Source organism: Brienomyrus brachyistius, chromosome 21 (assembly GCF_023856365.1).
Source record: "Brienomyrus brachyistius isolate T26 chromosome 21, BBRACH_0.4, whole genome shotgun sequence".
NCBI classification, from domain to species: Eukaryota; Metazoa; Chordata; class Actinopteri; order Osteoglossiformes; family Mormyridae; genus Brienomyrus; species Brienomyrus brachyistius.
Window position 1 is genome coordinate 18,187,028 of NC_064553.1, and position 25,506 is coordinate 18,212,533.

Sequence of the window (25,506 nt, forward strand, 5' to 3'; positions counted from 1 at the left end):
GGATTTGAAGTTCAGCATACTACTATTGTGGTGAAAGGCCAAAGGAAATGCATGTTAATTAAAACTAAAAGTATTGCTGGAGTACTTGGTTCACATTGTTATGTGTTGTTAATGAATTTTTCTTTAAACATTTTCTGAAAAATTGTATTTTTGTTATTTGTCAGTTCTGAAGATGGTGAAATATTTTTCCATATGTATTGCCAAATATGTGTTAGATGGGTAATTTAATTGTACTTAATTTTAGGCTCATGCACAGAAGAGTAGAAAAGACTATCAAAGAAAAGCGAAATGCAACAAGTGCCCTTTTAAGATGGAGATTAAAAGGCATGACAGTATTTCCAAGCATCTTCGGGGTTTTATGTATGTTTACCATCCATATGCAGATGTAGCCATCTATCCGAAAGATGAAATGGTACTACAAATGCGTGTAGTTTAAACTTAGGGTAAGCATATAGTGAAGTTTGTACTATTTTACACGCAGTCCTACCAGCGCTGTATACCTTCTGATTGTATGGTGCTGATGAACCTTCCATGTAAAGGTATACTTCTTACAGAAGACGTAAATGCTTAAGAATTAAAAGCACAAAAGACACACACGTTCCCTGTGGCTCGTTGGTCTAGGGGTATGATTCTCGCTTAGGGTGCGAGAGGTCCCGGGTTCAAATCCCGGACGAGCCCAGTTTTTTTTTCTTTTGTGCCGATTTTACTTTAAATCATACGTGTGGAAATAGAAGCCAGTAGAAAAATTGTTAATACCTGCAAATAGTGGTAAACGTATGTTAATGCCGCAGCGCGTCTTGAATGACACGAGAGCAATTATGTTTAATAATATGCCTACATTACGAAAGGGGAAGTCACACTTTGCTTAATCCAGTTTTATTGCTCGACGTCTCCGCAGTGAAACTGCATTAAGCGAAGTGCAACCTCTTCGGTTATTTCAATTTTTCTTTTTTGCGCTTCGGCACTCTGATAAGGTATGTTAATACGAGTGAAGTCGGTTTTGCGTACTGCGTTAATAACACATTATGTTAAACAGCGCTAACTACGCCGAATTTGACCATGCAACGTAAGGAGGCTATTGCTGCGCCAAGAAGTTATAGACTAGCCTCTTAGACCAAAAAAAAAAAAACATTCAATATGTATACGTTTGCATCTGGTTTTATAATATTTAAGAAAGCTTACTGAAAGTTTCGACGGCTGTAGTGGCCGGTTAGCTCAGTTGGTTAGAGCGTGGTGCTAATAACGCCAAGGTCGCGGGTTCGATCCCCGTACGGGCCATACATTTTTTTCCTATAGAGTTTTCTTTATTTTGCGTCCAATCATCCAATCTCATTACAATCTCAGTGTGTCTCACACCATATAGAAATCGCTCTACTTAAAGACGACAAATGTAGTGAAATTGTGTTTCTGTATATTTCAGTTTTATGCTTGCCTCTGCAATATAGAATTCGTAAATAAAAATACATCATAGGTCAAGTGAACGATTTATCGTTGGTTATGGTTCTTACTCGTATGTGAAGACAACTTTTACAATTTATATTTATATAGATCTAACAAAACTGTACAACTTACTCCAGCAGGGGGCGGTCCGATTATGGAAAATTGTTCGCTTAAGCGTTTTATAGTCCGTTTTAATCGCAATCCACCAGTAGGTCTGGTCGTGTTTTTTTCTGGAAGGACAGTTTCTCCGGAAACTGCTTAAGCAGCAGATGATTATACAGCATATGCATAATAAATCGGTCTTTTCAAGCACGAAATTTTCTGGTGTTTTGCTCTGAAACTGCGCTGGCTGTTTGACCTAGTTCACTAAAAAAAGCCAATAGTTTAAACTGCATCTCTAGGGAAAAAATGAGAATCAACTGAATTCTGAGCCATTAACATTCTTTCAACCGAAACAATGTAATGCCTGAAACACAAGTAAGCTTAATTCATCAAGTGGTTTCATTCAGGATTTAAATTTCTTCTCATTCTTATCAGTTCGTCAGGCGCTATTAGGCCAATCATTTAATCAGGCCTGTCTGGTGATATGAAATATGCAAAAAATAAAAAATAATTTAAAAGCGGAGTAGACGCACATTGTAATGATTATGTAAAGAATAAACAGGTCGGTATTGTATGACTTCGGGATAAGATCAGGCATAATACACCCAGTCTCCATAGCTACATTCCTAACTTTATGAAAGTAAGTTTTACTTTGTCGGGGTGGAATGGCATTTAATTCTTATCAAGGAAGGAAGAGAGCGATTTCTGTTCCATCAAACAGTATTCTGCGCATTTTGTCACTGTTGGCCAAAAACTGGGTAATTATATACGCTCCCCTGTGTCATAACGCAGTTAACGCATCTCTATTGCGAACAGCTTTTTCTCCTGTGGGAAGTGGATGTTACTTTATGAAATAAGCATGAAGCAGTAAGGCAGCGTCCGTTAACCCGAATCATCCCTGTTGTGACACTTTAGACAACATATATTAGTATAGATTAATTCAAAGTGAAGTCACCTTTCGTTTTTCCACTCCAGTTGTTGGCAAAATGCACGCGTTATGTGATTTCAAGACTTGAAAAGAGGGTCGCATTAGTTCCCAAACAGTTGGTCTCTGCCTATGACTGATTTATCATTTACCTAACCTAACTAATCATGCAACTGACCAACTAACTAATTATTATAACCTCAATTTAACCTCAAACGATTATTTTAATAGAATATGTCTTTAACAGTAGGCATATATAAAGGCAAATATGGGCTTATCGGTTCATCTTATTCATCTTAAAACTACCGAGAAATCAAATAATTTATAATAAAGTATATTGTATTTTCATCTTATTTTCATAATTTCTAATAACTTAGTTTGATGACTATCTCATTTTAATGTCAAAGAAATTGTCTGCGATTAATTCGTGTGGCACACAACATTTATAACTGCACATAGAAATAGCTAACTTTAGTAGCGTGCCGGTATAGAGGTCTTTCAAAATCTCTAATTGCATGTTGTTCAACTGTTTCTTGGCATTAAATAAGCATTGCTCAAGATCGGGTTGTTAACGAGATCTTGGGAGTGTTTCTCGTTGCCAGTAAAGAAACTGATTTGAATTAAGAGTTACTGTGTATTTGTTATCCTGAACTGAGTGACAGAGAGAGGGAGGGAGGGGGGGTGGGTGAGGGAGGGAGGGAGGGAGAGGATAGAGATCGGCTGGTAGAACCGTAGGATCGACAACTTATGCGAATGAAAGCATGCACGCGCAGTTCTGTATGGCTGCAGAAACCGGCAAGGGAAGGACTGCAGGTTTCAAGTCAGCGTTTTATGATTTAGCAAACTCTGAATGAAGCAGTCTTTGTCTGTTAATCTTGAAGTATGTGAAAAAGTCAAAAGAGACGCTATTTTCATTCTTTGGTCTTTTTCAAGCAGTGCTGTTTGTATATGTTTATATGTGTCAACCTGGCTTCATTGTAACAACAATTACGGCGCAGTCAGAATAACAGTGGATTGAGATGCTACAATGTTTCGGGGACAATTGCATGAATTCGTCTTTTGGTGTATTTTGGCGACGGTCGGGCTCTTGGTGACAGTGCCCGGTGTAGGAACCTATACTTGCCATGAGGTACAAACGGCTTTCCAGATGCGCCAGATTGGCCCTTGGAAATTGGTGCCCGAAACACCCGAAACAGGTCAGTTTGCAGTGATTATCAGTAGCTGATGCTTTTGACATAAGTGATTTTACCTGTGCTTAATCGCTTGCGTAATTTACCGGTTTTGCAAAGTGTTCTTCATGATTCCGAACTTGGGAATGCATTTAATGTTAAGTATTAATAAGTTAGTCTTACATTTATTGCCACATTAATTATTCATAGTTTACTTTTTCTGTCAAATATTAATATGAGAGCTAATTATTTACTGCATAAGGAACGAAAAAGAAACGGACTTTACAAATTAAGCGACATTATCAGCGCGAAGGCATATCGTTAAAGTCGTGTAGTATAAAAATCTGTTTCTGCGTGCCTTTTTTCCCCATGAGCGTTAATTGTACACATTGGATATTAAATCGACATCACGGTCTTGTTCGGTGCTGAAGGTAGGCGGAACGGTGCAGCAAGGTTTAGCAATGAAACTGTGTTCAAAATACAGCTTTGCTCTCTATCTGTCCTGCTATGTACGTTCTGTTTCGGAAGGAGGAGGAAGGAATCTGGTGCCCCAGACAATGTGGGAAGGCAGAGGAAAAGGTGTATCCTGCAGTAGGGGGTCTTTCACTCTCCGGAGTTAAATGCAGCCTTTGTGACAGGACTCACACCCACATTCCTCCATGGTCATTTTTCAAAGGATTGTCATTACCAAATCTGGGTTCATTGTCCTGCTGTTCCCTCTGACTTGGAAATCACACGCTGAAACAATAAAATGTGTGTTACTTGCGACTGCTATAAAAATTGTAAAAATTGATGAGGGTATGACACTGATGTGCATCATCGCCGAAGCTTGAATTATTGGAAAGTTGCAGTTATTTTCCCCAGCATGTAAGAAAAATGTTCCAGAATGTTCCAGCCAAAACTACAAGTCTGTCATAGTGTCTTATGTCCCCCATATTAGATCAAAATGCTCCTTCCTGAAGTGCATCAATTCCACATGATATTTAATCTGCATACGGTGGTCACAGTCACCTCTCGTCTTTGCTGACATGAAGGCATGGGTTACTGACGGCTAATGTCAGCCCTTCTTTCTGGAGGCACACTTATGATATATTTTGACGTAGTTGTCAGAGCAACATGCAGCACCCAGGGCTCCTGGGTTGAGCGAAGAGCCAGGTGCTCCAAGTCAGAACTTATTTTGAGACTCATTCAGATCGTGTGACTTTTTATGCTTATGCATGAATATACATCAGGTTATTAGGATGGTTTGTCTGTTTGGTGGTATTGATACCATAACTGAGCTCCTCTACGTTACCTGTAAGACTTACAGGAGCAACAGGGAGCCAGCAAACACAAGAGCTGCAGTCTTGGAGACAGTGTGTGACCACAGTACTGTCTCATCTTGACCCAGAAGATGGTCAGATGTGGCTCCAGTTCAGCAGAGGGGGCTTCTGGTCTCAGCTAACATCCTTCCTACCTGTCGGCTTACTGCTGTTTGAACTTTGTGTGGAACCGCTCCCTGAGTAAATCAGCTGTCTTCCTCTCTCACCCTCACTCTTCAAAGACCTAATTAGAATTTCAGAAGACTAGGTGGGGTTTGTAGGGGGTAGGTGTGTATTCCAGCAGTTTTCATTTTTCAGATCAGTTGCCAAGTAAAGCAGCTCTTGATTTCTGAACCTCCAAAACCCTGCTTCTCAATGAGCCCCAGTCTGCTCTCTTGACTGGTGCCGGGGGTTTGGGGCAGGCGAAGAAAGAATTCGTTTCATTTCACTTTGTGATGCCAAAAGAGGGAAAGTGGTAGAGTTTCGTGCTTCCCAAGCCCAAGGTTTGTAATAAACTTATGGAAAAAAACAGTGCAAATCAAAGAGGTTCCATGAGCCTGTTATGTTCCTCAGAACATTGTGTTTCGATGTGTAACCCATTAACACATTTGTCAACTTGAAGACAGGGTGGGCCTCTGTTGCCAGTGAACCTGTCACTTTCAGTTGTTTTTTTTTTAAAATAATCTTTACAGATTCATCACATTTTTAATAAGGTTCTGTTCAGGCAGTCACTGGTCATACCTTAAATGATTTAAAGGGAAATTCTACCCAAAAGCCATCCATCCATCCATCCATTTTGCAAACTGCTTATCCTACTGGGTTGCGGGGGGTCCGGAGCCTATCCCGGAAGCAATGGGCACGAGGCAGGGAACAACCCAGGATGGGGGGCCAGCCCATCGCAGGGCACACTCACACACCATTCACTCACACATGCACACCTACGGGCAATTTAGAAACTCCAATTAGCCTCAGCATGTCTTTGGACTGTGGGGGGAAACCGGAGTAACCGGAGGAAACCCCACGACGACATGGGGAGAACATGCAAACTCCACACACATGTGACCCAGGCGGACACTTGAACCTGGGACCCAGAGGTGTGAGGTAACAGTGCTAACCACTGTGCCGCCCCCACCCAAAAGCCACTCTTAGTTAATTGAGTTTGTCACTGCACAAGGTCCTATGTGTTTGGAGAAGAAAGCGAACCACGTCTGCTTTGAACAGATAACTTGCCCGTCTTTTGTTTTGTTTTCCCCTCAGAATTTTAGTCCAGAGACATTTCTGTGGATTTGCAGATGTCTGTGGGAAGTAAAATCCATATCAGTGCAAAAACAGCCATTTCTATCATCGCCATGGCAGCAGCTGCTGCTGCGTATGTGCTCTACTGTCATCTATTTTAATGATGCTTTAGCGTCATTTACCACCTTGTTTCCTGTTCCTGTTCCTCACGTGAGCGTCTGCACAGGGGGCAGGTATTCCTGCGAGCCACAAGGAGCCATCTGTCACCAGCTGTGCTGAAAATACTTTGTTGATTGTGAAAACCAGATACACAGTGTTTACTGCACACTTATAAACACCTAAACGACAACAATGGACACATGTCAGTGGTATCAGAGAATATATATATACTGTAGTAAAAATGACACATGTACTTCCTGAAGAAGGATTAGAGTCATCATGACACCTGAAACAGGATGCATGATGGATGGACAATGCTAGATCTCCTGCTCTTGCTTTATTTAATTTTATTTTTTTTGGGGGGGGGGGGGGTCGGCTCAGTTTTAGATTTAATTTGATAGTAACAGTTAATTGACTCACAGCGTTTACCATTAATAAACAACTGATCTGTCCTGCCGCCAGGCCCCGGTATTAGAAACCAGTGCTACGAAGTTGTTTGCTTGGGGAGCTTTTTCCCCTCCAGGTTTATGGTCACTTCCTTGCGTTGCTACAAAGCCAGGAAAATCAGGCGGAGACCAGAGCCGTGGGTGTGTCTCTCTCAGTTTCCCTCGGTCTCTCTCGGTCTTTTTCGGTCTCTCTCGCCATTGGTCCTCTTCTGGGAGTCACACCCAGGAGTCTTTTCTCATTGTGTTTTACTTATTATTATGGTTTTAAAAATATGAAAGCTGCTGGGGAAGTGGCTCACATGACAAGCCTTTGGGGGGCCGACAAGCGTCGGTTTTCAATATAGAATTTTCTAGATAAAGGTATGCTGTAGTGTTGGTATGTTTAGGTCAGATAAAAGACGTTTGTGGGTCCTTAATCAGATTTCATGATATGATAAGATATAATATAATATGTAAAACTAATGAATGGTGCTCTGGTATTTGGATAAATTCTGGAAGAAAGTTTATTGACAATCACATGCTGTTGACAACAATGTATTCCCCAGGCCTCCAGGTCAATTCCCCCCCCCCCCCCCCCCCCCCGAAAATCCCAGCACGGCGTACACATGTGCAAAACCTAGTGTGCATAATGGCACAGACCAGGCAGTGACATTGTCTTCATGCAGATTTCCAACCTCCATTTTGTGCCGTGTAGAAGAACACCAAATGTCGTCCAAATGACTTAAAATATATTAAAAAAACTCTTAAAACACTCCCATACAGAGTATTATTTTTAACATAGGCTCTATCTATAGAGCACAATATAAAGCAATAGACATTTTTCTATTGTTACACGATATAAGTCTTCATATCGCACAGCCCTACTGACAAGGACCCTATTACGGGGAAGTATAATTCTCAGATTTTCAGCGTTTGCATAGTGGCTAATGCAAACTCCCTTTAAATTCTTTGCTGTCAACTGTTGCTCTTGCTTCAATTTTGGGGTGATTATGTCTCAGGTGTGTAAGTGTTAGATTTTCAGCAGTGGTGGGTACAGCTAACGGAAAAGATAGCTTCAGTAACCACTAACTGCTAACTTTCATTATATGAAGTTAGCTTTGGTTTGGTTTTTGGCTGTGAAACCCATAAAATCATACTTGCAGACCTGGAATTTTTTAACCTATTTAATTAACACTGAAGTCCCATATGTCAGACTAGAGGGGGATGTTTAGGATTTACCCAATTGAGTACCATTGGATTCTGTCGAGTCTTTAGAGAAAATCTGTGTTGAAATGTTCTTTCTATGATATTCTGTTTGCGAGATATAAGCATTTTTGGCAGAGAAGCCCTAATTTGCAACTGGCCCATGCTGATATTTTGCCCTCAGTGAAACTGCCTGGGAACTACAAACATGGCGCCGTTTATCCAGAACTAAAAAGGAGGGTCTCAGCTCTGTATTAGTCTATAGCTCTATCAATCATAACCTGGAAAATACAGGCCTGTATCACAAAGGTGGATTTGTGGCTTTGCCAGATAACTTGTTGAATTTAAGGTAGTCTGGGCTAAATGTAAATGTAAGTGAACAAAGACAAAGTCCATTTAACCTAGGGTACCTTAATTCCGACAAGTTATCTGGTTAAGCAAGAAATCCACCTTTGTGATACAGAGCCCTGTTCTTCGCTTAGTTCAGGGTACCCCAGTTTAAATTTATTTTTATCTTCATTCGTTTACATTTAACCCAGACTGCCGTATTCCTGAGCTATCAACCAATCACATCTTGTGTTTACACATAGTCAGCCAAAACATGTCAGAAAGACCGTTGCAGACATACTCACAACAAATGTTTATGATTTTGGAATTTACAAACGTTTTTCACTGTTACACTTTGCTCTCCATACCTGTGAAACAATGTTAGTGGATTTACAGTTGGCAGAACTAAATTTAGCAGAAGCGAATTGGTTCACTAGCGGTTTTCAAAGTTAGCAGAAATGCTAATCCGCTAATGAAAAAGTTGGCTTACCTTATTAGCAGAACCCTGCCCACCACTGAATTTCAGGTGTAAATTTTCACCCATATAATGTTTTTGCGAAGTGATCATAAGAGTCATTAAAGATCAAACACTGCTTCATATCCATCCATCCACTGTGCGAGTTTCATATTTTTATTGTCTACCTCATTTACACAATGTCAATCCCTACATTTAGTTGTCCCACTTTATTTATTTGCTTAAATATTCATCTATTATTTGCAAATCTTCATTTATATTGTACCTGTCAGAGGAAGCCGTGGACGCTGGGGAGCGGGTGATCGCTCTGGCCGGCCGACGGGCAGAAAGAGGGCAAAAAGCAGGTAGACAGGCCAAAAACGGGGAATTACGGGGTTTATTATGAGCACAGGGAGTAGGGACATCTGACGCAGACTAACATCAATGACAGACTAGGAACTGAGGTAAGACACGGACTGAAATAGACAGGACTGATCAAAATAACTAGACACAGCTGGGTACGATCAGGGAAGCACACGTGGGTAATCAGGGGGCGTGGCACACACGAGGATCGTACGAGCTGGGCGTGACAGTACTTTTATTTTGTTTATTGTTATTTCTAGATACTGTGACCACTACCATGTGACACAAATACCTTGTAAAAACAGCACAAGTCAAGTTCTGTGATATACCACATGACAAGCTAACATTCGGTACTTGTGGTTGATGTTTTGAATGCAGAAGAAATGGTCAGACTTGAGTGACCTTGATAAGGGCCAAAACGTTATGGCCAGATGAATGGCTTAGACCATCTCACCGCAAGGCTTGTTGTGTGATCACGGTCAGCTCAGCTATAGTGAGAAGGTACCGAGAGTGGTCCAAGGGGGGAAAAACCAACAACTGCTGACAGGGGGGCCAAGACACATCAATGCGAGATGTGATTGAAGGCTATCTTCTCTGGTACGAAGCAACAGAAGGTGATCATGGGCACCCTGTGGCTCTGCAGCTTCGTGTGCAGCAAGTAGGGCACTATGAAATCCTTCTTTTTTTGCAATTTATGTTTTTATACGCTGTTGAACTGAAAAGTCGAGCCTTTAAGGAGACAAAGTCCTATAGATATTGAGGATGATGCGGATGATCTGTATCCACTATTCCTTCTTAAAGGCTATGCTTCTGCCTAGTCTCTGTCACTTTATTCTTTCTTGCTCTTTTACTGCTGTCTGTTTAAGGATTATGCTATAAATGAGCCTGCTAAGTATCGAGCTTTGCTGTCTGCCTCATGATCTGATTGCCACTCGAGTGCCATGATATTTTACTTAATGACTTGTGACAGGTTTATAATTCATTATTAAATCTGGCTGGTAGTCTGATCTTTTGTCTTCCACCAAATAAAAAAAATCACGTAACATTATTTGCCTGACAAAGAATAGCAATGGCTATAGATCAAATTTTCTGGTGCAGAAATATGGAGAACCAAGCAAAAATAATTCCATCTGCTCAATTTTTGCTCTGCTCTTTTCTCTGCACTTCCGTGTAACTTACGAGTTAGAGCCAGTGCTTGTGGTCAACCAATCAACATGTTTATTGCTGTAAGCCCCACCCCAGTAGTTTGCAGTTGAACGAAAATTAGCCCAGGGTATGCACTAAAAAACGGTTCCGATTGGAGATGACAGATTTTCCTGGTTCCTGAAAAAAATCTTGGTTCTCAAAAGAAAGTTCTTGGAAAAAAGTGCCTAATATCTAGAAATTCAGTAAATACTGCGTTTATGCCTTGATTATGTAATCCGTCCGCGTTTTCTGCATTACGGATATCATGGGGCCCTAAGCAAGCTGCAATGCATTGTGTGTTCTAACACCTTTCTATTATAACCAGCATACATTTTTTTCAGCAGTTTGTGCTATAGTAGCTATCATGTCTCCTCGGACATGATAGGCTAGCCATCACTGCTCACACACATCTGTGAGCCTTGGGCACCCATGACACCATCGCCATTCACAGCTTGGCTTTTGCTGAACCACGTTTAGTAGGTACTGAGCAGTGGATATGTGGGAACACCCCACAAGACCTGCTGTTGTGGAGATGCTCCAACCCAGTCATCCAGCCCTCAGAATTTGGCTCTTGCGAAAGTTTCTCAGATGCACTTGTCCATTTTTCCTGCTTCAAACACATTAACTTCAAGAAATAACTGTTCACTTGCCTAATATATAATGACATGTGCCATTGTAAAAAGATAAGTGTTACTTCACCTGTCAGTGGTTTTAATGTTGAGGCTGATTGGTGTATATAGCTGGCCCCCCATCCTGGGTTGGCCCCCCATCCTGGGTTGGCCCCCCATATGGCTGGCCCCCCATCCTGGGTTGTTCCCTGCGTTGTGCCCATAGCTTCCAGGATAGGCTCCGGACCCCCCGACCCAGAAGGATAAGTGGTTTGGAAAATGGATGGATGGATAGCAGGAATCCATGGAACCAGCCTGCCTTGTTTCAGGCTGCTGGTAGAGGTGTAATGGTATGGAGAATGCTTTCGTTCATTGTTTTGAATGCCACAGTCCATTTGAACATTGTTGCTGACCATGTGCATTCAAAGGAATGACTGTGAAGGCCACAATTTACCCATGTTCTAATGGTTACTTCCAGCATGACAATGCACTATGTCATAAAACAAAAGTAATCACAAACTAGTTTCATGAACATAACAATGAGTTAAGTGTTCTTCAGTGACCTATCCCAGTCACCAGATCACCTTTGGGAGATTTGCAGCATGGATGTGCAGCTGACAAATCTGCAGAAATTGAGTGAGGAAATTGTGTCAGCATAGTTCAGAATTTCAAAGGAATGTGTCCAGCATCTTGTGGAATCCATTCCATTAAGTCAGTGGTTCTCAAACTCGGTCCTCGGGACCCACTGCCCTACTTGTTTTCCAGCTATCCCTGCCCCACACACTATTCCCAGCTGACTTTCAGCTTCTGATTGACTGAACACACCTGATCCAGGTAATCAGCAGTGTGTAGGGCAGGGATAGCTGGAAAACAAGCAGGGCAGTGAGGCCGAGGACCGAGTTTGAGAACTGCTGCATTAAGTATTGAGGCTGTTTTGAGAGAAAAGGGTGGCCCTACACAGTATTAGTATAGTGTTCCTAATAAATATCATATTGATATTGAGCACTTTATTATATATGGGGTGATGTGTCTCAAAATTTGATCCAGTTTCAGTTATTCACCCATACAATGTCTCTGCAATGGATCCTTCGAATATTTTTTGCATTATTGTATTAGTGGAATTGAGTGTCAAAACCAAGCTGTTCTTGCCCTCAGTATCCAGCCCTGTTTCAGTTTTGCTGCAGTGTCTCGAAATTTGATCATTTCCAGTTTGTCACTGTGCAGTGTCTACAAAGTTTAACAAAAGATCCATGAAATATATTTTGAGTGATCACTCTAATGAGAAATTGTCTGAAACTGCCCCTTTCTTTACTATTACTATGCAGTGCTGCTCCATTTTTTGAAAAATGTTTCAACATTTCATCAATTTCAGGTCATCACCCAAACAACATGTTTGCAAAATTTGTGTCACGGGCGGGGCATGGTGCAGGCAGGAAAAAGTAGACGACCCTCTGGCAGTTTTCAGGAAAAAGGGCTTTATTAGCAAAACTGAAAACACTGGGAACACTACAAAACAATGGACCACAAGGGGTCAAAACTAAAAAGGAGAAAAACAAAGACTAACTACAAAAAGGTCAGGGCAACAACGAGCAGGCAGGCAGGGAACAAAGTACTAATATAAAACAACAGAGGGTAACATCTAACATCCGGAAACACTCATGAAATACATTACTGACATTCAATGACCCATTCATGAACAGGACTGAGGCAGGAACTTTAGTACAGAGGGATTACAAGAATAACGCAGGATAGGTGGAAACAATTAGGAAGGGCTGGCAAAATGGACAACAGGTGAAACAACTAATTAAATCAAGGAACTCAGAAACTAACAGGAAAACTAAGAACTGATATACAAGGAAACAGAATCTAAACACTGGGAAATTAACAAAGGCAGGTAAAACAGAATGAAGGCAAAGCAAAAAACCACAACTGAAAACAAACCACAAAATCACAGGAACTAGAAAAACTAATAAATTAAACACAAGAGAACAAAATAAGCATGATTTGAACACAAGACTACAGGGTTGGGCAGTTGCACACTCAACTCATTGAGCCATGCAGCTATTTGGGGAACAACAGAAACACACTAAATACTTTAACTACAGTGAGGACAGGATGGCCAGTGACACCTACTGGCCAAACGGGGAGAAGACACGAAACACTGGGACAAGCAGGTGCTGACTCTAACAGTTTGGAAAAGTTCTGTGAAATACTTATTGTCGCTGTTCAATGAATAACACATTTCAGGAATGTGAAAAAAATGCATTTTCTCAGCAACTACTTAACAAAACTAATCTAAAACAGTGTAATGCGATACCCGTAGCAACAAATAGTAACAAATACAAACTTTCTTTCCATCTTTACACAGCCATCAGTGAATGGTATAATGTTTTTAATGGACTTAGGTTGATAGTTGTCAGAGAAGCAAATATGTCAATGTCAACAAGATACAAGCTAATCTCGTTTTGCGTTCACAGTTAACAATTAAGATAGTTAGCTAGCTGTCTAGCTATCAACTTTAAGTTGTTAAAATAACCCATTCAAACAACCATCGTGAATACCAATGTTAACTAGTACAAGCATAAATACTAAATAAATACTTCATAAAACATTATTTGGTCAATTAAATGTCAAATGCTATCAGTAGACAAAGGAGAATGGGTGTGTTCCTCTATAGTAAAATGTCACAGTAATCAAAAAGTAGAATTCCATTCCTATGACTAGGGTTTGAAATGAATTGGTTGGAAAGCAAGGAACCATCCCTTACCAATGTTTCAAGCACCCTCAGTCATCTTTAGATATTGTTTTAAAGTCACATTTTCACAATTTATCCCATCCATCTATTTTCTGAAACTGTTTATCCTGTTGTGGGTTGTGGGCAGTCTGGAGCAGAGGCTATGGGAGCAAGGCAGGGAACAACCCAGGATGGGGGGCCAGCCCATTACAGCACACACTCATACACCATTCACATCTATGGGCAATTTGGTAACTCCAAGTAGCCTCAGTATGTTTTTGGACTGTGGGGGTCAGAGCACCCAGCGGAAACCCCATGCAAACTCCACACTAATGGAACCCTGGTGGAGACTTGAACCCAGGTCCCAAAGGCATAAGGTGACAGTGCTAATCACTCCCCTCCATTCTCCCCTCCGTGTTTCCCAACCCGGTCCTTAGGGACCCCTAGACAGTCCATGTTTCTACTCCTACCCAGTGCCTTGCCAGACAGTCCACATTTTTGCTTCCTCCCAGCTAGGAGCAGAAACATGGACTGTCTGGGGGTGCCAGAGGACAGAGGAAGGGAAACACTGCTATAAGCGATTCTACTGGGTCTTATCTAATGAATTGTATTATGTTACAGCTGTCTTGTTAGACATGTCTAGACCATTTGCCCATGCATGTCTGTTTAATTCTGTTAAATATGGGTGAGGATGGGCGGCACATCTCCGACAATGCAAATTTATAGACAAAATATGTAGTCCTGAAGACTGCGAATGCTAGTGTAGCGAATACTGACCAACTGCAGGAACGAGACATTCATTTAATTCGTTTCTGATGTAAAGATTGAAATACGCCCATCAACCTCATAAAATTTATACTGTGTAGCAGTAGGTTGACCTTCAAACTTTGCAGCTGGTCTTCTACCTGTCCTACGAAATGATGCAAATTGAACTAGAGAGACCTTAGCTCTAACATCTGAAGTATCACTGTCACTATCAGAAGCCTCTGGCAGACTGATGGCCAAATCTGCAATATGCCCCTTAACCTGTAACTTGCCTTTTAGAATACTATCTTTCCTAATACTTTTACCTAATCCTTTTTAAGTACTTCTGGGTTCTAACACTTCTATACCAAAGTTCCTCATGCATTGTGACACTTCTCTAGTTTTTTTGTGAAGGAATGTAGTAGGTTCCTTAAACCTGGTTCATACTTAATATGGATGCAGATGTGCCAACACACATGTCCAGTGGTGGCCAAAATTATTAGAATACCTGACAGATTTGAAAAAATTGACCGTTTTTGCCTCCAAAACATGATTTAATTTCATAATGTTCATGAAATATGCAGATGGTTGCACTGAGTACAACAAATATCAGATGAAGTGAGTCCTACTGTTTTCATCCACTTTTAACTTTAATATTTGGTGTTTCCACCTTTTGCAGTAATAATCTCTCTGGCATAGTGTCAATATATTTCCTGAGAACTTCAACACTAATGTTATCCCATGCCTTCTGCAACTCAAGCTAAAGGCTTTCTTTTGTATGTACAATAGATCTATCCAGTTTTTTCCAAATCGCCCTAAATTTGCTCGATGGGGTTGAGGTCCGGACTTTGACGGGGCCAATCCATCATTTTCAATGTTGCAGCAGACTCCTTCTGTTGCAGGTAGTTCCGGTAATAGTTAGAAGAATGTTTAGGGTCATTGTCCTCTTGGAAAATGAATCCAGGCCCAATAAGACGACTCCCAGATGGTACTCCATGCCTCACCAGAATGTTGTGGTATACTTTCTTATCCATGATGCCATCAATGTTCACTAGGTCACCTGTTTCTGAGGCTGAAATGGCACCCTCACCATAATACTACCCCCTCTGTATTTAACTGTTGGCAAGAGACACTCCTTTTTATATCTCTCCCCCTTCCTCCGTTGAACATACTGTACGCTCTTTGCTTGTCGCCGAACTGTTCAAACTTGGACTCATCAGTCCACAACACTTTATACTAATCTTCCTTTCTCCATTTCTTGTGTTCTTTTGCAAATTTCAGGCCTTTCACTATATTGTTCTCTCTCAAAAATGGTTTCTTTGAGTCCTTCTTCTCCCAGTCTCCGATGCACACTTCTTGAGGACACTGATGCACCATTAGTCACTGTGGTGTTGATCTCATCCTGAAGTTCTCGTCAGGTCTTTCTTCAGTCCTTAAGACTGAGAATTTTGAGATGATTCACTTGTCTGTCTGAAAGTTTCTTTTTCCTACCTCTTCCCTCTCAGTTCTGGTGTGAATTGGTGGCATCATGGCGGACTAAAGGCTCTTTGAAGTGAACGATGGGAGCCGGCTCCTGCCTGTGAGCCGGAGTCAGAGCCGCTTTTTTTATTTCTCTATTTTTTTTTTTCAAGCTGCACGGATTGGTCAACCACATGATGCGCGTCTGCTCTGAGCAGGACTGGGAGGGGCGGTGATGCAGGGTGCGTTAGACTTGGGCTTTAAGGTTTATATCGCCTTGCTCTTGTGTGGTTTTTGTACCATGTGACATGGTCACGGGTGGTGACGTTTTGCAGCGCCGCTGAAGTCGGACAAAAAAATTTTTTACCGTGATGCATTGCGTTGGGACCAGAATGCATTGCTTTAAGCCAGCGCTGCAAACGGCTGCGTGAAGTCGAACGCACCCATAGACAAATACAGCAATCGCAGGCACAGACAGAGAAACAGGAGGGAAGGAGACGCGCACGACAAAATGAGTGACTGCAGGAAACGGAGTGAAATTTGGAAACATTTCAATTACATTGAAAATACAAAGGCAGAGTGTAGAGCTTGCTAGGTTAAAATCTCATATCGAACAGGCTCTACAAATAACCTGCATTGGCACCTGAGAACTGTGCATCCATCAGTGCAGTGGGAAGAAAAAAGAATGAAAGTGACAGTTTGTCTACTGCAACTGTTGAAAGTGCCAGTTTGTCAATGTCTACACCGTCATCCAGTACAGCACCACAACCACTGAGACCTACAACCTAGAGCTCTATGAGACAGTTTGTGCAAAAAGCTATGACTCCAGTAAAACAGAAAACAATTGATGAGGAATTGGCTAAAATGATTGCACGTGATTTCCAACCACAGTAATTCATTTCACTAATAATTTTACATTATTTTTGGTAATAAATTCATTTAAGCACCAAATAAAATTTGAAGAGCCACTTGGGAGCCAAAAGATAAGATAAGATAAGATAAGATAAGATAAGATAAGATAAGATAAGATAAGATAAGAAAAAACTTTATTTATCCCGAGGGAAATTCTTTTGGGGATAAATAAAGTCGTAAGAGCCGGCTCTCTTAAAAGAGCCGGAATTCCCATCACTAGATCACACCTGACAGTGATTACACAAGTAATTTGACTTCTGTGAAGGAACATGATTGTGTGATATTGACAGAGAAATAAGCCCAGCTTGTTTTTGACCTAAATTTCCTTATGGTGGCTCTGTTCTATGGTTTATAGAGCATAATGATGACTTTATAGATATTTCATTCGTTTTATGGATATTCTAATGACCACTTCAACAAAAACAACTGAAACCTCTTAAAAATGTGAAGTGTTCTAATAATTTTGGCCACCACTATAGCTGTGGGGAAGTGATTTTTGTCACCATGGTCGGGTGTGCAGGCCTTGTTGGAGGGGGGGGTCACACACAAAGGCATGTAAAATAACACAGACGCTCCAGTCAGTGACAGAAATGCACCGTGTTTATTTACTGGCCTGAGGAAAAGTGGCAAAAAGTCAGAAAGGTGAGGGTACCTACAATCTCAGTTACGAGTGCGCATCCCTAACCATTAAGCTACCAATGCCCAGTATTTAAGTGCTGGCATTTATATAATTCCTTGCTACAGGATTATAAAGACTCCCAAATGGCTGAAAACTAATATAATATATTATATATAATATGTAATAATATGTATGTGACTGCGATGCCATATACCTGTCTATAATCCCACCTCAGTATTATTATAATTTGGATTTTTTTAAATTTAATTTCCATATAATTTAAATTTTCGTTTCAAATCCAGCTAAGTTTCAGTTAGATTTCAGTGACTTTGTTAGTCATTATTCTGAATATATATTTAAAGATTTACGATACTTAAGATGCTAAGTCTAAGTTGCCTATTTAGGATTTATATATTTTAGTTTCAGTTTAAGTTTTACACATTTCTACAAATAGATGAAAAATTGTAGGATTTAGCTAGCTACCACAAAATGGCATGATGTAGTGCCTTTGGCTATTTTGATGGTTCAAGTGCATTCAGTCATGAAAGATACCCAAAACCACATCATTACTTAAGCTAAGCAGCTTTAAAACTCTCCTTGAAGGAAAGTTCCTGTAACCCTAATTCAGAGCTATTCTCCGCTGCTAATCGACTAGCAGAATATACTCCTATTATCTCCCTCAATACATCAATCATATTTATACTGAGTATTCAGACTGCAAATTTAAGATCTTGCTGCTCTTCCCGCAAGGCCTGTAACACATTAATATACTACAACTTTTTCTTGGAGAACTTCATGCCCCTTTCCCTACGTGCTTCCTCTATCCACTTTAGAGAGTCTGATTTATCTCTGAGAGATTTATGTAATCCCTCTTTGCAATGCTTTGTACGACAGTCTATGGCCCACTTCATCATTGTAGGTTCTTAGCATGAACGTAAACGTATACAACATGTAAACTTACACGGTATACCTATGGTGGTGGTTCATCTCAAGGACACATAATCAGAATCTGCTGGTGCTTTTACCGAAGCCCAGTTCCAGTTCCTGTTTGTCCTCAAATAGCGATAAACAAGTCAAACTAGTAGAATTCTACTGCCTAAGTGTTGAATTACTCCCTTTTGCTGTTAGTCTGAGCAACAGTGAAAAATTACGTAGCAAAAGGTATCATAAGAACATAAGAAATTTACAAACGAGAGGAGGCCATTCGGCCCATCAATCTCGTTTGGGCAGAACTTAACTAATAGCTCAGAGTTGTTAAAATCTTATGTAGCTCTGATTTAAAGGAACGCAGCGTTTTAGCTTGTGCTACACTAGCAGGAAGACTATTCCATACTCCAACTACACGCTGTGTAAAGAAGTGCTTCCTCAAATTCATTTAAAAATTTTCTCCCGCTAATTTCCACTTATGGCCACGAGTTCTAGCATTTAAACTAATATTGAAGTAGCCATTTGGCTGAACAGCATCCAGACCTGTTAGAATATTATATACCTGGATCATATCCCCCCTTAGTCTCCTTTGCTTGAGGCTGAACAGATTCAGCTCAGCTAACCTCTCCTCATAAGACATTCCTCTAAGACCAGGAATCATTGTCATAGCCCTACGTTGCGCCTTTTCCAAGGCAGCAATGTCCTTCTTAAGGTATGCTGACCAAACCTGCACACAATATTCTAGGTGGGGTCTTACCAAGGAAATTATATAATCTTAGCATCACATCCCTTGACTTAAAACTGCACATACATAGAGATGTAACCCAACGTCCTATTGGCCTTTTTAATTGCTTCCCCACACTGGTGAGAGTGAGACATGGAAACATCAACATACACACTGAGGTCTTTCTCATAATCAGCTACCTTTATTTCAGTGGAACCCATAAAATATCTGTACTTTATATTTCTGCTCCCTGCATCGATTACCTTACATTTATCTATGTTAAATTTCATCTGCTAGGTTTCAGCCCAGTTGCTAATTAAATCAATATCCTGTTGTAGCCTCTGTGCTGCTAGTTCGGTATCTGCTACACCACCCACCTTGGTGTCATCTGCAAATTTAACCAGTTTACTGTATGTATTGGTGTCAATATCCATTCATCCATCCATTTTCCAAACTGCTTATCCTACTGGGTCGCTGGGGGTCCGGAGCCTATCCTGGAAGCAATGGGCAAGAGGCAGGGAACAACCCAGGACAGGGGGCCAGCCCATCGCAGGGCACACTCACACACCATTCACACACACATGCACTCCTATGGGCAATTTAGCAACTCCAATTAGCCTCAGCATATCTTTGGACTGTGGGGGGAAACCGGAGTACCCGGAGGAAACCCCACGACGACATGGGGAGAACATGCAAACTCCACACACATGTAACCCAGGCGGAGACTTGAACCTGGGTTCCAGAGGTGTGAGGCAACAGTGCTAACCACTGGACCACCATGCCGCCCCCTGGTATCAATATCATTAATGTAAATTAGGAACAATAGTGGTCCTAAAATTGAACCCTGCGGTACCCCACTATGAACGCAGGCCCACTGTGACATTGTGCCTCTAATAACTACTCGCTGCTTCCTGTCTGTTTTCCATCCAAGCTGCTGCAGTTCCTAAAACCCCTGCAGCTTTGAGCTTAAGCAAGAGCCTTTTATGGGGGACAACATCAAAGGCCTTCTGGAAATCTAAGTAGATCACGTCATAGGCCTTTTTGTGATCAGTTTCTCTTGTAGTTTCCTCAAAGAACTGAAGTAGATTCGTTAAACCGGATCTACCTCTCCTAAATCCATGTTAGCTATCCTTCAGAATGTTATTTGCATTCAGGTAATCTACCATTTTCACTTGGATTATACCTTCCATTACTTTTCCAGTTATGCAAGTTAAACTGATTGGCCTATAGGTTGCAGGATAGGTTGCAACTTCTATCCCCTTTTTTGAATATGGGCGTTATATTAGCATGCTTCCAGTCAGAAGGTACTGCATCAGCAGATAAATAAGCGAGACTTCTGGTGGCACTAATTAGCATTAGTTGAAACATTGTTTTCTAAGAATCAACAGCTAGCAACATTGCAAAGCATTACTAATTAATATTTATAACTAATTATCTGCTGCATTTTTGCTGTGTAAATTTTGCAGTCATACAGAAGATGAGCATCACACATTTGGGCATGTCCACAAACAAGTCATTAGTGGAACACAGTAGCCCCTGGGTTCAATCAGATACAGTTCATCCAAAACTTCATTTGTGTACTTGTGTCACCATCTTGAACATAGACTCCAACACTTCCATCCCACACCACTTTGTGAGAGCTTCCTTTTGTATTCCCTGTAGTATTTTTTTTTTGTTTTTTTTCCATTTGTTAATAACATGCTCTGTAATTCGGATGTAGCATTGATGGAAAAGAGCTGCCTCTTACGCTGTGAGCCTGAGACTGCAGAGGATGGTGACACCACTCATGGACCAGTTTCCCATTAAATTCTAATCTAATCACTTCCTTGGCCAATGCTAAATCAGTCATTACCTTAGTGGTACCAAATAAGGCCCCCATTTTCGCACAATAATCTGCTGACAGTATTCATATAACTAAGAATATTGGGGCATATTTGGTACTTTTCCTTACAGTAGGTAGATCAATACAAGTACACAGTGTAATATGTGCTTCAATGAGTTAGTACTCTGTACCTCTGGGCGGAAGGTTCCTCCAGGATTGCCGTCCGACCTGCTTCCTCAGTTGTACATTGCCTTGGATTAAAACATCTGCTCAGTAAATCAATGTAAATATATTGACGCTAAAGAGACCTTTTTATCACTCGTCTATAGAAATGGCCTTGGCATGTCAAACCTGAAAGATTCTGCTTGATTTTTGAAATTGATGCCATTCTCAAATAGAAACTGTAATGTATTTCCTGCTTGTGAAGACGAAATTTCCTTCGTGCCCAAACATGCATGTTTAGCCACCCCAATGGTAATATCCAGCTTATGCATCATATATCCTTATTGCCACCCTGTCTCATAAATGACTGCTCGCATACCTGATCTAAAATGACGGTCTATAAAAACATTGTCTTGAAGCTTTATATTCATATTTGGTATTTCTGGAATGACTGCACTAAATTATCTTCTATCTAAGCTTTGTTCTAAAGTTATCGGTAAAGGTTAATTTATAATCGCATTCCAAAAGAGTAAGACATTTTTATCTAAATGTCTTGCAGAAAGTAATACCTTGATTATGTTAAATATTGTTTCTGATGTTTAGTGGCTATTCTGTTTCCAGGCAGATTTTTTTCTAGGTAGATATTCTGTATTTTTCTCTCGAAAATGAATTCTTTATCTTTAGTATACTTGCCCTATAAAACCCACAACTGGTTTTGTAGTTCTGTAGATTCTGGGTTAAACATCTTCCTGAACATTCTTCAGAATTCAGCATGTATTTCATTGTGTATTTGTAGCGCTGCACATTTTATGGCAACATTAGAAAAGCCTCTAAATATCACAGTTTTCTTTCCACTGTCAAGCACAAATGATCAGCAATTTGCTTAACAAAAAATATTCAGCCCTCCAGAGCTGATCAAGTGTTGGGTTCTGAAGAACATATATCATTGTCTAATAAGCTATGAGGAAGCATTCCACCATTTCAATGACAATATCATAATACTTGAAGAAACTGAAGACCTAGGTTGAATGTAACAGCTGTATAAACCCGGAACACTGTAGCTCAAACTGTTTGAGATGTAGATGTCAAGATTATCATTGCTTCTTCGATTCCTGATCATTAGCCCTTCAGCCAAAGTAATCTTTCAAAAGTCATTCATGAAAATAATACATTCACATGCATTATTCAGTAGTGTTAATGGTGGCTCCAAACTGTCAACTCCTACTGAGTAACGAAAAACAAGGAATGAATACGTCAAATAGGTACCTTGTATCTTCTGGCAGTTGAAGAGTTTCTGTTGCTCTCTGGTCCAGTATATCCCCATCTCACCTGTTCTAGGTACCTACCCCTCCCGCCTCCCTCCACTGTGGCTGTCTCCAACTGACCATCAAAAACCAAGGTAAACATTCTAGGTCTCGCTCAAAGCTTTCCAAAACCTCAGTTATGCAGGAGCTTGCGGTCGAGATGGTTGTATTACAACAACCCCCCTGAATGTGGTGAATCAAAACTAAGTAAATATCCAGCAGGTTCACAAGATGGGACAGCATCAAAGCAAGGAGTACTTCCTGCCTTGGGAAAAAAGCAGGACTTAAGAGAGTAACTACTGCATAAATACCTGTTATCTCTGAATGTGTTCAGAAAAGGAAAAATGAGTCCTTAAGTATTCAATTCAATTTTATATAGCGCCTTTCATGGCAGTTGCCCCAAGGTGCTTAACTACATTATTTATACAGAATAAAACAGGGAAAAGGGAAGACAGAAAGGCAGAATGAAAGAAAGAACAGAGGAGAGGGACCAAAAACTCACAAGTATGGAGAAAAAAACATTTGAAGGTCCAAGGTCAACTGACTGCTCAGTCCACTCTGGACATTATAGACATAAGAAAGAGTGGGCTTGGTTGCTAAAAGAAAGGTACCAGCCGGGGTCATGGTGAAGGCTATGTCCATTAATGAGTCAGTTGTCCATGCAGTCCTGTGGGAGTCAGCAGATTGAAGGCTGCACCCAGTGTCACAGTTCATAAATCACATCAACGATGTCATACTTCCATGGGATTGAACTGGCACTCCAGGTCATATGCTGCCCTTTCCAGGCACAATCCAGACATGCTTGAAGAAAAGCAGAGATTTTTTTTTTATGTTTAATACAGCAGTACAGGCTAACCAATATAGATATAATGATAAATTGACGTGAGGGGCTACTTATGTGGGCCACCCTGTATACACTAGTCCTCTTTGAGCTATAGCTTTACCGTAGGACCTAAATGTATCTATAGACAGAGACATAACTGTAGATTGCTGAAATTGCTATGAACTGTTGAACTTTGACAGCAATGATACTGTCCAATTAAGAAGCCAACAGGCAAACTCTGGACAATTGACAATTAAGGAAAATCAATCTCGCACTCGGAAGGGATCCAACAGACTTTTGATTTGCCGGGACCGTGCTTCGTGTGGATTTCAAACTCAGCAGGGTGTTATGAATTAAAGGTGAATTTGCTAGTCGTCCGTGGTCTATTTCCAGTGACAGCGTGGTTGACAGTGAATGTCACGAGTTATTAAAGTGAAGGCCAGTCCATATCTTATTGCTGTTTGAATGAGTCACAAAGCTATAATATCGGCCAATAGTTTGTTCACGTTCATTACTACAAATCCATACTTTGTAAAACAAAATGCGTTTCAAAATGGCCCCTCATATACATTGTCTACTTCCCTCATGGTACCAGAGAAATTCTTCAATTCCCATCCACCGATCTTTCATATCTGCTCATCATGGTGGGCCTGGAGCCTAACCCTGGAAGCAGGGGGCATAGAGCAGGGGACTACCTGGATTTGGACACCAGTCCAGTTTGGTATTTGTTTTTACCATGAGATTTTGCATAATATGGGGAGAGTCGCAGTTTCTTCATGATGCATTGAGGCCCTATACAGTGCTGATTGACCATGACTACCACACACGGACCACTGCCTGGTCCTGCCTGCAAGCCAGGGTCTATTTCTGAAGATCTGCAGGTCGTGGGGCCCGTGCCGGATTCCTGGAGTCCCCATGTATTAGTTTCACATGGGAGGTTGCAGCCAGGGGAGCAGGCTCGGGATAGAGGTCAACCATGACATCAGTGGAAAGGGATGAGCGCAGCTGGTCCTCGGACTTGGCCCCGCCGGGGTAATTAAGCGCCAGCAATGCGGCCAGGCCTTGACAAACCAACGCATCCTATTGTGTTTCAGCGATAGATTTGGAAGAGGAGGTGTACAGTTTTCAGGGGCTCCAAAGAGCGACGGGCAGTTCAGGTTTCGCAGCTGGCTGTGTTTATCCTTCCTAATGAAAACTGAGGTGGGGGGGGCCGTGAAGGCACCAGCCGCACACTCTCGAGCTTTAGCCGCAGACTGCGCTGATGTCATCGCGGGGTGCTTCTCCGGTGAAAGATGGTGGGAGGCGAGGCTCTGGAGCGTGCGGACTCCGTGTCTTATTTCGGACCCATGCTGACGCTGGTCCGCCTGGCAGGCCTTGTCAGCAAAGCCGGCGTGTAACTGGGACCAGTATTGGTCAGACAGGAGTGAGGGTCTGCTGGTGTGTCATTTGTTTCCCTGTGTTAGTCTTGTATTTCTTGTTAAGGCCCCATGTCCGCATAGCACCTATATGGGCTGCTGTTTGAGAAATTTTGCTTTTATTAATTGATTTATTTGTAAGGCACTTTTCTGCATTGCAACGTACATGCATACATGCAAGGCAAATTATACCTCACGAGCTTTCCCACTTAGGTTCAAGCGCGGCTAGGTTGAGCTTCCACCGTGGAACCAGCCGATAGTGCATGTTGACGCTGGAGCTCTTCAGTACATCACAAAGCAAAGGCTAACAGATGAGCTAGTCAAACCAGAATACCAACGAGGTTATACTAGATGAGTGTATTCAGAGAATGAATGACTGTATTCCCTTTTTTTCCCTCCCCCCCCCCACTTCAGATGTGGACCTGCAGGTCTGCAAACACCAGGGTCCCACATGCTGTACCCGCAAGATGGAGGAAAGCTACCAGGCCGCGGTGCGCAGAGACATCTCGCAGCACATCCGATCGTACACCTTGGACCCGATGCTCCTCCTGATTAGGCATGGCACCAACCTCCAGGGTAAGAGGTTCCTGCCTGGATCCCCATTGCGGGCTGGCATGGTCTCTCTGCTGGACTGCATTGGATGAACCCGTTAAATCTTGAACTGGCCGTTGAGAATATGAAATGATCATATTTCTGTGGGTTTTTCCTGATGATTGAGAATGATAGATTCCTAAAAACAAGGGCTTTGAGAGAAAGCTACGCAAACTATTCCACTTTTCATCTGCGTCTCAGCGTATGGCTTATTTACAGCTGTCAGAATAACCAAGGAGAGAATCAGGGTAGACAATCGATTGAAAAGAGACGAGGTTGTCTTTGTTTTCTAGCAGAAAATGTCAAGAAAAATATAAAGGGGTGGAGAGAAGTCATCCTTGGAATTTGAGACATTCCAGTTTGTGGTTTGCAGT

General features: G+C 41.4%; 1 protein-coding gene and 2 non-coding genes across 4 annotated transcripts in view; all 3 read left to right on the plus strand.

Annotated features, from left to right (window-relative positions):
• Nucleotides 1–606: 606 nt before the first annotated feature.
• trnap-agg (transfer RNA proline (anticodon AGG)) lies at nt 607–678 on the plus strand. The gene has a single exon. It is a non-coding gene; the product is annotated as a tRNA-Pro (tRNA).
• Nucleotides 679–1,204: 526 nt separating this feature from the next.
• trnai-aau (transfer RNA isoleucine (anticodon AAU)) lies at nt 1,205–1,278 on the plus strand. The gene has a single exon. It is a non-coding gene; the product is annotated as a tRNA-Ile (tRNA).
• Nucleotides 1,279–3,191: 1,913 nt separating this feature from the next.
• LOC125716647 (glypican-5-like) overlaps nt 3,192–25,506 on the plus strand; it is a 101,932-nt gene continuing 79,617 nt past the window's right edge. Inside the window, exons 1-2 of one of the 2 annotated variants that reach the window (XM_048989204.1) lie at nt 3,192–3,663; nt 24,956–25,117. In XM_048989204.1, coding sequence (XP_048845161.1) covers nt 3,495–3,663; nt 24,956–25,117 — 331 coding nt within the window. In that variant the 5' untranslated portion in view covers nt 3,192–3,494. The remainder of the gene's footprint in view (nt 3,664–24,955; nt 25,118–25,506) is intronic. The other variant, XM_048989205.1, reaches the window with a different exon arrangement.